This window comes from Nicotiana tabacum, chromosome 19, assembly GCF_000715075.1.
Source record: "Nicotiana tabacum cultivar K326 chromosome 19, ASM71507v2, whole genome shotgun sequence".
NCBI classification, from domain to species: domain Eukaryota; kingdom Viridiplantae; phylum Streptophyta; class Magnoliopsida; order Solanales; family Solanaceae; genus Nicotiana; species Nicotiana tabacum.
The window spans coordinates 116,936,051-116,949,958 of record NC_134098.1 but is presented as its reverse complement, the minus strand read 5'-3'; the positions used below and the strand labels follow the sequence as shown (position 1 = coordinate 116,949,958).

The 13,908-nt window shown below is 35.8% G+C and overlaps 1 protein-coding gene across 1 annotated transcript; it reads right to left on the bottom strand.

Moving 5' to 3' along the window:
• Positions 1-10,813: 10,813 nt before the first annotated feature.
• Positions 10,814-11,765, bottom strand: LOC142173676 (serine/threonine-protein phosphatase 7 long form homolog). The gene is made up of 4 exons (XM_075239295.1): positions 11,450-11,765; positions 11,239-11,354; positions 10,967-11,155; positions 10,814-10,888 (listed from the first exon to the last, which is right to left on the bottom strand). The coding sequence occupies exons 1-4, from the start codon at positions 11,763-11,765 to the stop codon at positions 10,814-10,816; spliced, it is 696 nt and encodes a 231-aa protein (XP_075095396.1).
• Between the last annotated feature and the right edge of the window lie 2,143 nt (positions 11,766-13,908).

Sequence of the window (13,908 nt, the reverse complement as noted above, 5' to 3'; positions counted from 1 at the left end):
AAATTATTGTTGTAATATATACGAGAATTAATTTATTAAAATTATACACCAAAATTAAAATATAGAATTAATATTATAAAGATATTACATAAAAAGTATAAATAATTACAAAATTTATAATATGTTAAATTAGAAGTGTTATATAATAATATGAATAGTATTATACCAAATTAACACTATTCACACACCAAAATGATGTTGGGTTGGAGCACCAAAACATCAAATCTTACATTAAAATAGTGTTTGGCGTCAAAAATGATGTTGAGTTGGAGATGGTCTCAAAGAAAACTTTATGAAAAACTTTTCATGAAAATATTGGACATTTTGTTGTGAAACATGAAATTATCAAAGAAGGAAAATTTCATCAAATGCAAAAGGGTAATACCCAAGAAAGCAAACGTTTAGCATTAAAAAAAAAAAAGCAAACGTTTAAAACTTTAACCAATCAGAAATTTTCAAAATGGGCTCCAACTCAAAGAATAAACTTTATTACATGACAAATTTCCTTGGAAAGTCAGCTATTTTTGTTTGTTAAACATGAAATTAGCAAAAAAAGACGAGCATATTAAACCAAAGAACAAAATGATCGAAACAGAAACCCCAGGAAAGGAAAAAGTTTCAAAATTGAAGCTAGGATCATCTTTCCAAATAAAGTTCAAACAACTTTTCCCATAATATTTGAAAGAGAAAAAAGCTGGTTTTGAGTACCAAGCTTCACCATTTTCACTTTTTAGCTCAATACCTTTTTGTTTTCTTCTGTAAACTCATTACTTCAAAAACATCTACTTGTACTACTAGTAAAGAAGTTGGATCAGTTCTTCTGCATACTGAATTTCCTTATGATTTTATCATCAAATAACTACATGATACCTTGTTCCTTTACAAGTCTACATACTGATATATTTGTGAGTAGAGAACGGCGCAAGGGAAAAAAGTTACATTAAAGCTGCAGATAGTTAAATTGTAACCAAAGGAGGTCTTTTCTACCATGCTTTTTGAAACTAAGGTAAATTGTGTTTCCAAATATTGTTTTAGAGCCCGTTTGGACATAAGATTTTTTTTATTTTTTTTCGAATTTTTTTTACTCTTTTCGAAATTCGTGTTTGTCTATAAAATTTTCAATTTTCACATTTAGACGAATTTTGAAATTTTTCGAAAATTTGAACTCCAAAAAGTTATTTTCAAAATTTTCACTTAGATTACTCACAAAACTTCAAAAACAACCCAAAATTATATTTATGCCCAAATACAACTCTAATTTTTAAATATCATTTTCATTTAAAAAAAATTTAATTTTTTTGTTGGAATTTTACAATTCTTATATTCACTCGCCCACTTAATTTCTTTGTTTACTGTGGTTCTATTAAGCTTTTTATTGGCTAACCAAAAGGATTGTCACTGTAACTACTGCTTTATTAAATTTTAGTAAAAGTTGTGGTTTTATCTTTTTCATCAGCTTTGTTATTATAGGTGTAACCCTCATTTTGCATTTGATTAACGGTCAGAGCCAGTGAAGCATATACAGTAAATTTTACTTTTACCAGTTCCTTGAAAAAGGCAAAGCACTGTTTCATGCGGAGGACACAGAGACCAATGCAAAAGGCAAGCATATAAGCCATGCGGAAAACACAGACACCATGAAGAAGCGTTTCTAAAGTTAAATTCTTCTTGAAAAAAATTATTTTGAATTTTTGCAAAATTATGTTTAACCAAACTGTAATATGGCCAAATTTTCATGACATTTGTCATGACATAATATTTATTATTAGGCCAAGAATTTTTTGTTATAAATAGAAGAGTTTCTCCACATTTGCAAACACACTAATTCAAGAGCTTTTCACTCTTGTCTTTCTTTCTCTTTTTTTTTATTATAGAGTATTTTGTAAGAGAGTGAGTGTTGGAAAACACTTGTGTGAACCATTTCTTTGGAGTAATCTTGTGAGGTTATTCTCTTGGGGTATTTGGGATTAATTAGAGTATTTACTCTAATTTTGTACTCCCTTTTGTGCGCTTGTTGGTATAGTAAAATTGTTCATCTCCGCTTGTGGACGTAGGTCACCTTGACCGAACCACGTTAAACTTGTGTCTTCTTTATATTCTTTAATTACCGTTATTATCAACTTCCATTGTCTTTATTATTGTCATTATACCGTTGTTTGGCTAAATTCCGCACTACCCGGGTTCCCAATCCTAACAAATTGGTATCAAAGCCAGATCTAACCGGGTTAGTTTAAATAGCCAAAATGACTCTAACAAAGTCTTATATTGAGAAATTTGACCGAAGTGCAAAGTTCGGAATGTGGCAATTAAAGATGGAAGCTATCCTAATTCAGGATGACTTAGATTTAGCACTGCAAGGAAAGGAGAAGATGCCGGATAAAATGACGGACGAGGAATTTGCCGTCATAGACAAAAAGGCAAAAGCAAGTATTATTTTAAATCTTTCAAATGAGGTTTTGCGTGAAGTTGCAGCAGAAAGCTCAGCCAAAGGCATATGGAAAAAGCTTAAAACCTTATATATGAAAAGAACAGTAGAAAACATGTTTTACCTAAAGCAAAAACTCTACACTTTTCGTATGGATGAAGGTACATCTATACTTACTCATCTTGATACTTTTGATTCTCTTCTTATGGATTTAAGTAACATAGATGCTGAAATCAAAGATGAGGATCAAGCTGTGTTATTGCTTGTTTCCTTACCCCAATCGTTTAAACATATAGGAGATAATATACTTTATGGAAAGGATAATATCTCTTATAAAGATATCAAATCTATTTTGAAATCAAAAGAACAAATAGATAGAGATATTACTAGGGAAACTAGTGGGAACCAAGGGGAAGGCTTATTCATAAGAGGTAGATCCAATAAGAAAGATTCAAGTAGTGAGAAACCTAAATCAAGGTCAAAATCCAGATACAGAAATGGCATGTGCAAATATTTTCATAAGAAATGTCACATTATTTCTGAATGCTTTAAATTGAAAAACAAAGAAAAGCATACAGAAAAGAAAAATGAGCACAAAAATACTGACACTGCCGAAGCAAGTGTAGCTACTGATGAGACTGAGGGAACTATTTTTTTAGCAACTAATAATAGTTTCAAATCTAACAATGAGTGGATTTTAGATTCGGGTTGTTCTTATCATATGTGTCTCAGTCGGAATTTATTTACCACATATGAATCTATTAGAGGTGGAGGTGTCTTGATGAGCAACAATGATGCCTGCAAAGTTATTGGAAAAGGTACAGTCGGAATCAAAATGCACGATGGTGTGGTGAGAACTCTCACCGATGTTAGACATGTTCCTAACTTGAAGAAAAATCTCATCTCTTTGGGCACTCTAGAATCTCTTGGGGTGCAAGTACACAGGTGAAGGTGGAGTTCTGAAAATTTCTCATGGTGCTCTTGTGATCATGAAAGCACGCAGATCTGGTACGTTGTATACTCTTTTGGGATCTACTGTTACAGGTGCTGTTGCAGTTTCAATATCAGATAAATCAGATTCTGACATCACCAAATTGTGGCATATGCGATTGGGGCATATGAGTGAAAAAGGTCTTTCCATCCTCAGTAAAAGAGGTCTCTTATGTGGCCAAAGTACCGGAAATATGGAGTTCTGTAAACATTGTGTGTTCGGAAAGCGGAAAAGAGTCAGTTTCAAATCTCCAGCGATTCATAGAACAAAAAGTACTTTGGATTACATTCATTCAGATCTTTGGGGTCCTTCACCTACCCCATCAAAAGGTGATGCCAGTTATATGTTAACTTTCATTGATAATTATTCAAGGAAAGTTTGGGTTTATTTCCTGAAAAATAAAAGTGATGTTTTCTTAAATTTCAAACAATGGAAAATTTTGATTGAGAAACAAACAGGAAAACAGGTTAAGCGGCTTAGAACAGATAATGGCTTGGAATTTTGTAATGATGAATTCAACGAATTTTGCAAGAATGAAGGAATTGCTCGATATCGTACTGTGAGAATGACACCACAGAAAAATGGTGTGGCAGAAAGGATGAATAGAATTCTTTTTGAAAGGGCTTGTTGCATGATTTCAAATGCTGGGTTGACAAACGCCTTTTGGGCAGAAGCTATCTCTACAGCTTGTTATATTGTCAACCGAGCTCCTTCTGCACCTTTGAATTTTAAGACTCCAGAGGAAGTGTGGTCAGATACTCCTGCTAATTATTCTTATTTAAAGATATTTGGTTGCCCTGCATACATGCATATAAATGATGGAAAATTAGAGCTAAGGGCTAAAAAGTGCATTTTCCTTGGATATGAATCTGGAGTGAAAGTATACCAACTATGGTATCCTGATCCCATGGCACCAAAATTTATAATTAGCAGAGATTTAACCTTTGATGAATCATCTATGTTACATTCTAGAAAAGAGTCTTCTAGTTCTTGTGATACAGATAAAGGAAAGTGTACACAAAACCAGGTGGAGATTGAGATTGGCATCCCTTCTGAGCCAAGCTCATCAACTTTGGAGCAAAATACAGTTGAAACTCCTGAAGTTGAGACATAAGCTGAAATTCCTAAAGTTGAGACTTCTGAAGTTGAACCAGAAGAAGAGGAGTATTCTATAGCCAAACATAGACCAAGAAGAGAAGGTAAACAATCATTAAGGTTTGAAGATTATGTTGCATTTGCTTTTTCAGTTGCACAGGAAACTGAAGAAATTGGAGAACCATCAAAATATTCAGAAGCAGTTTCTGGTACTGACTCAGCCAAGTGGCTGATTGCAATGAATGAAGAAATTGAGTCTCTCCACAAGAATGGTACTTTGTCTCTTGTGAAGCCGCCATCTGGAAAAAGAATTGTTGGTTGCAAATGGGTCTTCAAGAAAAAGGATGGCATTCCAAGGGTTGAAGATGTGAGGTATAAGGCACAATTAGTTGCAAAGGGCTATAGTCAGGTACAAGGAGTTGATTTTAATGATATTTTCTCACATGTTGTTAAACATAGCTCTATTCGTGTCTTGCTTGCATTCGTTGCCATATATGATTTGGAATTAGAACAACTTGATATTAAGACAGCTTTCTTACATGGCGAACTTGAGGAACAAATATACATGCATCAACCCGAAGGATTTTAAATCGAAGGAAAAAAAGATCATGTTTGCTTGTTGAAGAAATCCTTGTACGGATTAAAGAAGTCTCCAAGACAATGGTATAAAAGGTTTGATTCCTTTATGTTTGGTCATGGTTATTCGAGGAGCATGTATGATAGTTGTGTTTACTTTCGGAAGTTAAATGATGGTTCATTTGTGTACCTATTATTATATGTTGATGATATGCTCATTGCTGCTAAGGATTTAACAGAAATTCACAATTTGAAAAGTCAGCTGAAAAGTGAATTTGAGATGAAAGATTTGAGAGCAGCTAAAAAAATCCTTGGCATGGAGATCAAAAGAGATCGAAAATCCAACAGGCTATTTCTGACCCAGAAGAAGTACTTGGAGAAAGTCTTGGAGAGGTTAGACATGAATGATGCTAAACCAGTTAGTACCCCTCTTGCTGCTCATTTTAAGTTATCAGTTGCTCAGTCCCGACAGTCAGAGGAAGAAGAGAGGTACATGGCACAGGTTCTTTATTCCAGTGCAGTCGACAATATTATGTATGCAATGGTTTGTACACGTCCAGATATTTCACAAGCAGTGAGCGTGTTAAGCCGGTATATGGCTTGCCCTGGTAAAGCATATTGGCATGCTGTGAAATGGATTCTTAGATACTTGCGAGGTACTTCAAACACATGTTTGGAGTTTGGGAGAAATACTAACACTTTGGTTGGTTTTGTAGACTCAGATTATGCAGGTGATCTTAACAAAAGAAGATCACTGACAGGCTATGTATTTTGTATCGGTGGTTGCGCTATTAGTTGGAAAGCTACATTACAATATGTAGTAGCTTTATCTACTACCGAAGCAGAATATATGGCAGTGACCGAGGCGATCAAAGAAGCTTTATGGTTGAAGGGTCTATTTGCGGAACTCAGTTTACACCAAGGTGATATTACCATTTTCTGTGATAGTCAAAGTGCCATTCACTTGACTAAAGATCAAATGTATCATGAGAGGACAAAGCACATTAATATAAAGTATCATTTTATTCGAGAAACCATTGCTGAAGGAAAAGTCTTTGTTCAGAAGATCAATACTAGAGACAATCCTGCTGACATGTTCACAAAACCTCTTTCAGTGTCCAAGTTCAAGCTTTGCCTGAACTTGATTGGCATTTACGAAGAATGATTTTGCCCATTGGGGTTTTTGCGGAGAAGGTGGAGTAAATTTACTATATATAAGCCGAAATTAGGCCAAGGTGGAGATTTGTAATATGGCCAAATTTTCATGACATTTGCCATGACATAATATCCATTATAACAAAATTTGTTGATCATGACATTTGCTATGACATAATATCCATTATTAGGCCAAGGATTTCTTGCTATAAATAGAGGAGTTTCTCCTAATTTGCAAACACACCAATTCAAGAGCTTTTCACTCTTGTCTTTCTTTCTCCTCCTTTATTTCATTATAAAGTATTTTGTAAGAGAGTGAGTGTTGGAAAATACTTGTGTGAACCCTTTTTTGGAGTGATCTTATGAGGTTATTCTCTTGGGGTACTTGGGATTAATTAGAGTATTTACTCTAATTTTGTACTCTTTTTTGTACTCTTGTTGGTATAGTAAAATTGCTCCTCTCCGCTTGTGGATGTAGGTCACCTTGACCGAACCACGTTAAATTTGTGTCTTCTTTATATTCTTTAATTGCCGTTATTATCAACTTTTATTGTCTTTGTTATTGTCATTATACCGTTATTTGGCTAAATTTCGCACCCGGGTTCCCGATCCTACCACAAACACACACAGACAAAAAAAAGTGTAGAAATTTTTCTGCAAAATTTTGAAGCAAACGCCAACTATTAAAAAAGTTCAGCATTTTCCTTTTAAGAGATGTTACAGCTTGTAAACTACGACAAGTCTTATCAATTACTGTAAACTGTGGATGCTCGCAACAACAATAACAACAACTCAATGGAGTCCCACAAGTGGGGTTGGGGAGGGTAGTGTGTACGCAGACCTTACACCTATGAAGATAGAGAGGTTGTTTCCGAAAGACCCCCGGCTCAAGAACATAAAAAAAGAGCAATATAAAAACAATTGTAACAACAATGTAAAAAGACAATGTAAGCAAATAATACAAAGAATATTAACAGTGTAATAGAGAAAAAATAGCAACAACAATGTAATAAGACGGTGTAAGAAAATAATAGAACGAATAATGATAGAGATCCAAGGATATGAAACTACAAGAATAGTGTCAATCCTACTGCTAATACTGACATACCGTATATAAACAAGGGACTAGGAATAAGAAGGTACCCGACTAGTACAACTACTACTAGTAAGGCAAGACAAAACTCTAAACTGTCTATCAAACCACCACCCTAATTTTCGACCTCCACACCTTTCTATCGAGGGTCATGTCCTTGGTAAGTTAGAGCAGAGCCGTGTCCTGCCTAATCAACTCACCCCAATTCTTCTTAGGCCTCCCTCTACCCCTCACCTGACTCGCCACGGGCAACCTCTCACACCTCCTAACCGGGGCATCGGAGTCTCTCCTCTTCACATGACCAAACCATCTCAGCCTCGATTCCCTCAACTTCTCTTCCACAGGAGCCACGCCCACTTTGTCCTTAATATATTCATTCCTAATCTTATCTTTTCTGGTATGCCCACACATCCATCGCAACATCCTCATTTATGATATTTTCATCTTCTGGGCATGGAATTTCTTGACTGGCCAATACTCGACTTCGTACAACATGACCGATTTAACTACTGCTTTATAGAACTTGCCCTTAAGTCTAGGTAGCACATTCCTGTCACACAAAACACCAGAAGAAAGCCTCAATTTCAACCACCCCGCTCCTATATGGTGGGTGACATCCTCGTCAATCTCCCCGTTACTCTGTATAATAGACCCAAGATATTTGAAATTAGCTCTCTTGGGAATGACTTGGGTATCAAGCTTCACGTACATTTCTGCTTCGTGCGTCTCCATGCTAAACTTACACTCCATGTATTCTGTTTTGGTCCTGCTCAACTTGAAACCTTTAGATTTCAGAGTTTGCCGCCACACCTCCAGCTTATCATTAACCCTGCCGCGCATCTCGTCAATAAGCACTATATCATATGTAAATAACATACACTATAGCACTTCCCTCTGTATGTTACGCGTCAGCACATCTATTGCTAGGGCAAATAAAAATGGGATAAGAGTTGATCCCTGATGCAATCCCATCATCACTGGAAAATAATCTGAATCCCTTCTCACGGTCCTCACCCGAGTCTTAGCTCCATCATACATATCCTTAATCACCCTAATGAACGCTACCGGAATGCCGCTAACCTCCAAACATCTCCATAGAACCTCCCTAGGGACTTTGTCATAGGCTTTTTCTAAGTCAATGAACACCATATCTAAGTCATTCTTCCTCTCTCTCTATACTGCTCCATCAACCTCCTCACAAGATGGATGGCTTCAGTAGTCGACCACCCTGGCATGAATCCGAACTAATTCTCCGAAATATACACACTCCTTCTCACCCTCTTTTCCACTACCCTTTCCTAAATTTTCATGGTGTGACTCAGCAGCTTGATATCCCTATAGTTGGTGCAATTCTGGACATCACCATTGTTCTTGTACAATGGGACCATCACACTCCACCTCCATTCTTCCATCATTCATTTCGTCCTAAAAATGACATTAAGCAATCCAGTATGCCACTCCAAGCCTGCCCGACCTGCGTCCTTCCAAAATTCTACCGGAATCTCGTTTGGTCCGGTCGCCCTACCCCTACTCATATTTCGCATTGCCTCCTCAACTTCCCCAATCTTAATAAGCCTACAAAGCCTGAAATCTTGCTAGCTTTCTGAGTTTTCCAACTCCCCGAGAAAAAGATTAAAATCAGCAGATACAATATCATCATTACTACTCTAGACCGCCCATAAGGTTCCTGTAAGCATCTCTCATTAGTTATGGAAACATTTCTAGAGTTTGGAACCAAAGTGTGACTTTTTTGGACTCAAAGTATAAAAATAGGTGAAAAAAATAATTTGTAATCATTTATGTATAGCGCATGGATGGGATGCGCTATACCTTAACGACATATTTGTTTGTGAAGGTATAGTGCATCTCATACATGTGCTATACTTCTTAATTGACTGACCTACAATAATTGGTGGGTATAGCGCATAGCTTTACTGCACTATATATATATATATATATATATATATATATATATATATATATATATATATATATATATATATATATATATATTGCGTTTTGCTTATTTAAGGAGCTTCATTCTTTCTTCAAAAATTCAATCTTCTACATCCTTTTTATTTTCCTTTATTCATTCCGAAATATTTGTTTACTTAATTTTTTTGCATTTTGCCATAATGTCTCAAGAGCGAAAAATTAGGGTTGCATTATATTGGGGAGTGGGGTTGTTGTGAAAAATAACTCAGTATACTATAGTTGTTCTCCATAGTGTATTGTTAAGTTGCCACTTACATTGGAGTATGATAGATTGATATCGTTGTTATGTAAAAAATATGAGTGTGAGGAAACGTTCGGTTAATATTAAAATAACCGAAAGAAATCTATGTCCTCTTACTCCGTAAGGGGTTGCTTGTTATGCTGAGTTTAACATCGAAGACGATGAAACTCTGAAAAATATTTTGAGGACTTCGGATGAACACCGGGAACTTCTTGTGATAAAAATGCTGAAAATGTACGTCAAGTCTGAAGACGTTCGCAATATCGAGGTTCCGCAAAATAGGGATAACCCTCAATCATCATGTGGTATTTTTGGAGCAGTTTTATCCGAAGAGGTTCTGTTTGAAAGAGTTTGGCCAGATCTAAACTTATCTCCACGGGCGAATGAGAAGCGAAGACATAATTTCTCCCCAAGTTTATATAATTCACACGCCGAGTGGTAAATTTCAATTTTCCTTTATCTTAGTATGTTTTTCTTAATGTATACTATTCGTACTAACACTCATATATTCCAAATGGGGTACCGTTCAGATATGAATTTTACAAGATATGAAGCAATAAATAATTGGAATATGACCAATTTTGGTATTTTGGATCATGGTGGTCCATCCGGGAGTAATCAGCAACTCGATAATATGCATCATGGGATATCAACGGATTATGAATTGTAAGTTAAGAGATAAAGTTAATATATAATGTGGGGATGAATTTGAGAAACTCATTATTTTATTGGTTGTGCAGTGAAAACGAGCAACTTGGAGGTCATGTCCTTACTCAATTGCCCGAAGACAATATATTTAATCAAGATCTGGCAGATGCACAGAGTCAGGAAGATGATAGTGATTATGACAGAGCGAGGAAGATAATAGTAAGCCAATAGCCTGCATAGCATATAACATATTAATTAAGGAAGGATGTTAAAGTAATATAACATTATAAGTAAGCATAACAAATAACATACCAGTGCCTCATGCCTCCCAGCATATGGAACGTACCGACCACTAGCGCGATGAACGGGATTCCCGATCAGAAGGCGAGTAACATTGCGATACCAACCCATGTACTCATGCTCACCATCCAAATGGTCATGTGGAGTGTATGCCGGAATCAGGCCATACCTCTGATCCCAATCCTCTATCTGGACCTCTAGCTAGGCCAAGTATGTCTGGTCGACCTTGCAACGACCATCCCACTGGTAATGTGTAGAATGCCAAGTGGGAGGAATAGGTATAAGCTGAAGACATCACATAGCTTGACCGCGGGAGCAATAATCTGGAAATCCAACTATGAGCTCGTCACTGTATGGCCTCCATATGACCTATTTATTAAACACAAGAATCGTGAGTAAACGTAATACAGATCAAGCATTATCAAACAAACTTACTTATATATGTACTTGATCGTCTTCAAGTAAATCCAACAAATTCCTGTAATAAGGGAGATGATGTCCAGCCTCGACCTCGCGGGCGTGGCCTCGCTTATCTACCCACCTCCAAGATAGTGGTAGAAACGATGGAGGTGGTGCATCTAGAGCTATCGGTGGCAAAGGTGGCTGGATTTGCAGGAACCACTCCCAGGCCCAAACCTAATATTGATTGTGGACGTAAAATTTAAGTCATTTTTTACTATCTCTATTATAATCATAAAAATAATTGATTATGTTATCACCTGCAACAGCGGTATAAAACCGGCGATGTCTCTCACGGTGCCCATGGACGACCGACACAACTGCCTATAAAGGTAAGCTAGAACAGCTCCATCCCAGCTGTAGTCAGGTAATTCATCTAGTCGCTCCAGATGATACAGAAATCGCAAGCTAACTAGGTTTCCTTAAGTGTTCGGGAACAGAATACCACCAAACATCATCAGTAGCAATAACCTGTCGGTCGATAGCCTCCGGTGGTGAGTCCATCAGTAATCTCCGCGTGCAACGCCACTAGATGCTGCCTAAAAGGCAACAACTGTAATCGACTGGCACCACTCAAAGAAGTCGGCTCCGCAGGCTGGAAACCGGCGAGCCTCTGCAACATATGTAGATAATCATCTCCCGTATAATCCCTAAGAGCATGCGGGTAGCTGACAGCCATACCATCAACGAGAAACTCGAATAGAACCTCTACGTCCTCTAGCATGATGGTAGCCTCGTCGATAGGTAGATGAAATGTGTGCGTCTCTTGTCGCCAATGCTCTATCATAGCCGTGATCAGGGCTCAGTCGGACTGCAATCGGCCGATCTCTTTAATCCGGTAAAACCCCATCCGCTGAAGGCTTCTACCTGTACGGGGATGAAGTGGGTGGTCCCTAATGAGCTCCCAAAGATCGTCTATACATCTGAGGTAGAAAGTCTGGGACTGACACTGTCCATCCCAGATGTGTGAAGACCTATGGCCACCCTAGAGCAACAGTAGCTCTCGAACAGCAGGTCCTGGATGCACAGTGGGAAGCTCCATGACGATATCTGTAAATTGAACAATATTAATTAAAGTATTTTTCTATTTTATCGTTTAATATCTTTAAATATATTGCGATATTTTTTATATTAATATTTAATCGATAATTTTTCTATATTATTATTTAGATTGATATATTTTCTATATCATTATTTTATATGTTAGTTTCTTACATTTTTTTTACAAAATTCGGCAGGGTTTTATTTGAACTGTCATTTTTTTTCCAGACATTTTTGGGTTATAAGAGAATTAAATATTTAATTTTCATAATTAATCATGATATATTTAATAATTATCATATAAAAAATACTTATGTTGGTAAATTTTCTATATTATTATTTTATATATTAGTTTCTTACATTTTTTGACTAAAATTCGACAGCATTTTGTTTGAACTGTCATCTATTTTTCAGATATTTTTGGGTTATAAGAGAATTAAATATTATATTTTCATAACTAATCAAGATATATTTTATATTATTCATATAAAAATACTTAGGTTGATAAATTTTCTATATTATTATTTTATATGTTAGTTTCTTACATTTTTTTGACTAAAATTCGGCAAGGGTTTATTTGAATTTTCATTTCTTTTCCTTTTTTTATAAATTTTTTGGGTTATAACAGAATTAAATATTTAATTTTCATAACTAATCCAGATATATTTAATAATTATTCATATAAAAAATACTACAAACTTAATACTAAATAATATTCAATTTATTTCATTTGTAACGATTTGTTTGTTAACTTATATATTTTGCCCAAAAATCCGGTAGCATCTCTTTTGTAATGTCAACTAATAATTTGTGAGTAGAAAAATGTTACCTTAAAGCTGCATATAGTTACCTTTTGCCCAAAAATCCTGAATTTACAAGTCTACATACTGATATATTTGTGAGTAGAAAAAAGTTACCTTAAAGCTGCAGATAGTTAAATTGTAACCAAAGGAGGTCTTTTCTACCATGCTTTTTGAAACTAAGGTAAACTGTTTTACCAATTATTGTTTTAATTTCTTTGTTTACTGTGGTTCTATTAAGCTTTTTATTGGTTAAATAAAAGAACGGTCACTGTAACTACTGCTTTATTAATTTTAGTCAGAATAGCCTAGACTCATCTATTTGTCATCCTGGTCCCTATACTTAACAGTTTATCGAATGAATACTTATACACTTGTTCAAAACAAGGTATTCAAATACCTCTGACCGCTGACCGACCTTATGTGCATTAATAAAATTGAGTTGGAGAAGTGAGGCTTGCTCAGTTGGTAAAAAGTACCTACACCCACGACCGTTAGGTCTTGGGTTCGAATCACGCTGAAGAGATAGTGTGAAAACACTATAGTCCTAAATTGAAAAGGATTTAAAAGAAAAAGTTGAAGAAAATGTGTAATATACCAACCAGAAAATTCACATCTTTCTTCCTCCAACCACCAAAAATATTATATTCAAGAAATTCACCATCAAAGAAAAAGAATAAAAATCATCCCTCTGACACAAACGCACTCATCAACCCTTACAAAAGGGTGGACGGAGGAAGACAACAAGATAAACAGTAAATAAGAGAGTGAGATAAACCTCAAATAAATAGCCAAATAATTTGATCTTCAATTCAATGGGGTTTTCAAAGGCACATTCTCGTTCACTGTTGGTATGGTTTCGGACTGTACTTAGCTCAAAACTACAATGTTCCCGATATTCAGAAACTCGTTGACACTGGTCTTGTCATCGCTAAGCATCTTGTCTTGATTCTTGAAGAGAATTATCGCAAATTCAAAATAAGGGCAGATGATGAAGATTAATCCTCGGTTCTTTACGATGTCATTTTATTAATTTTCCAGTTGCTTAAATTTTTGGGAGGGTTTATGTTTTGGAAATTTACTTAATTT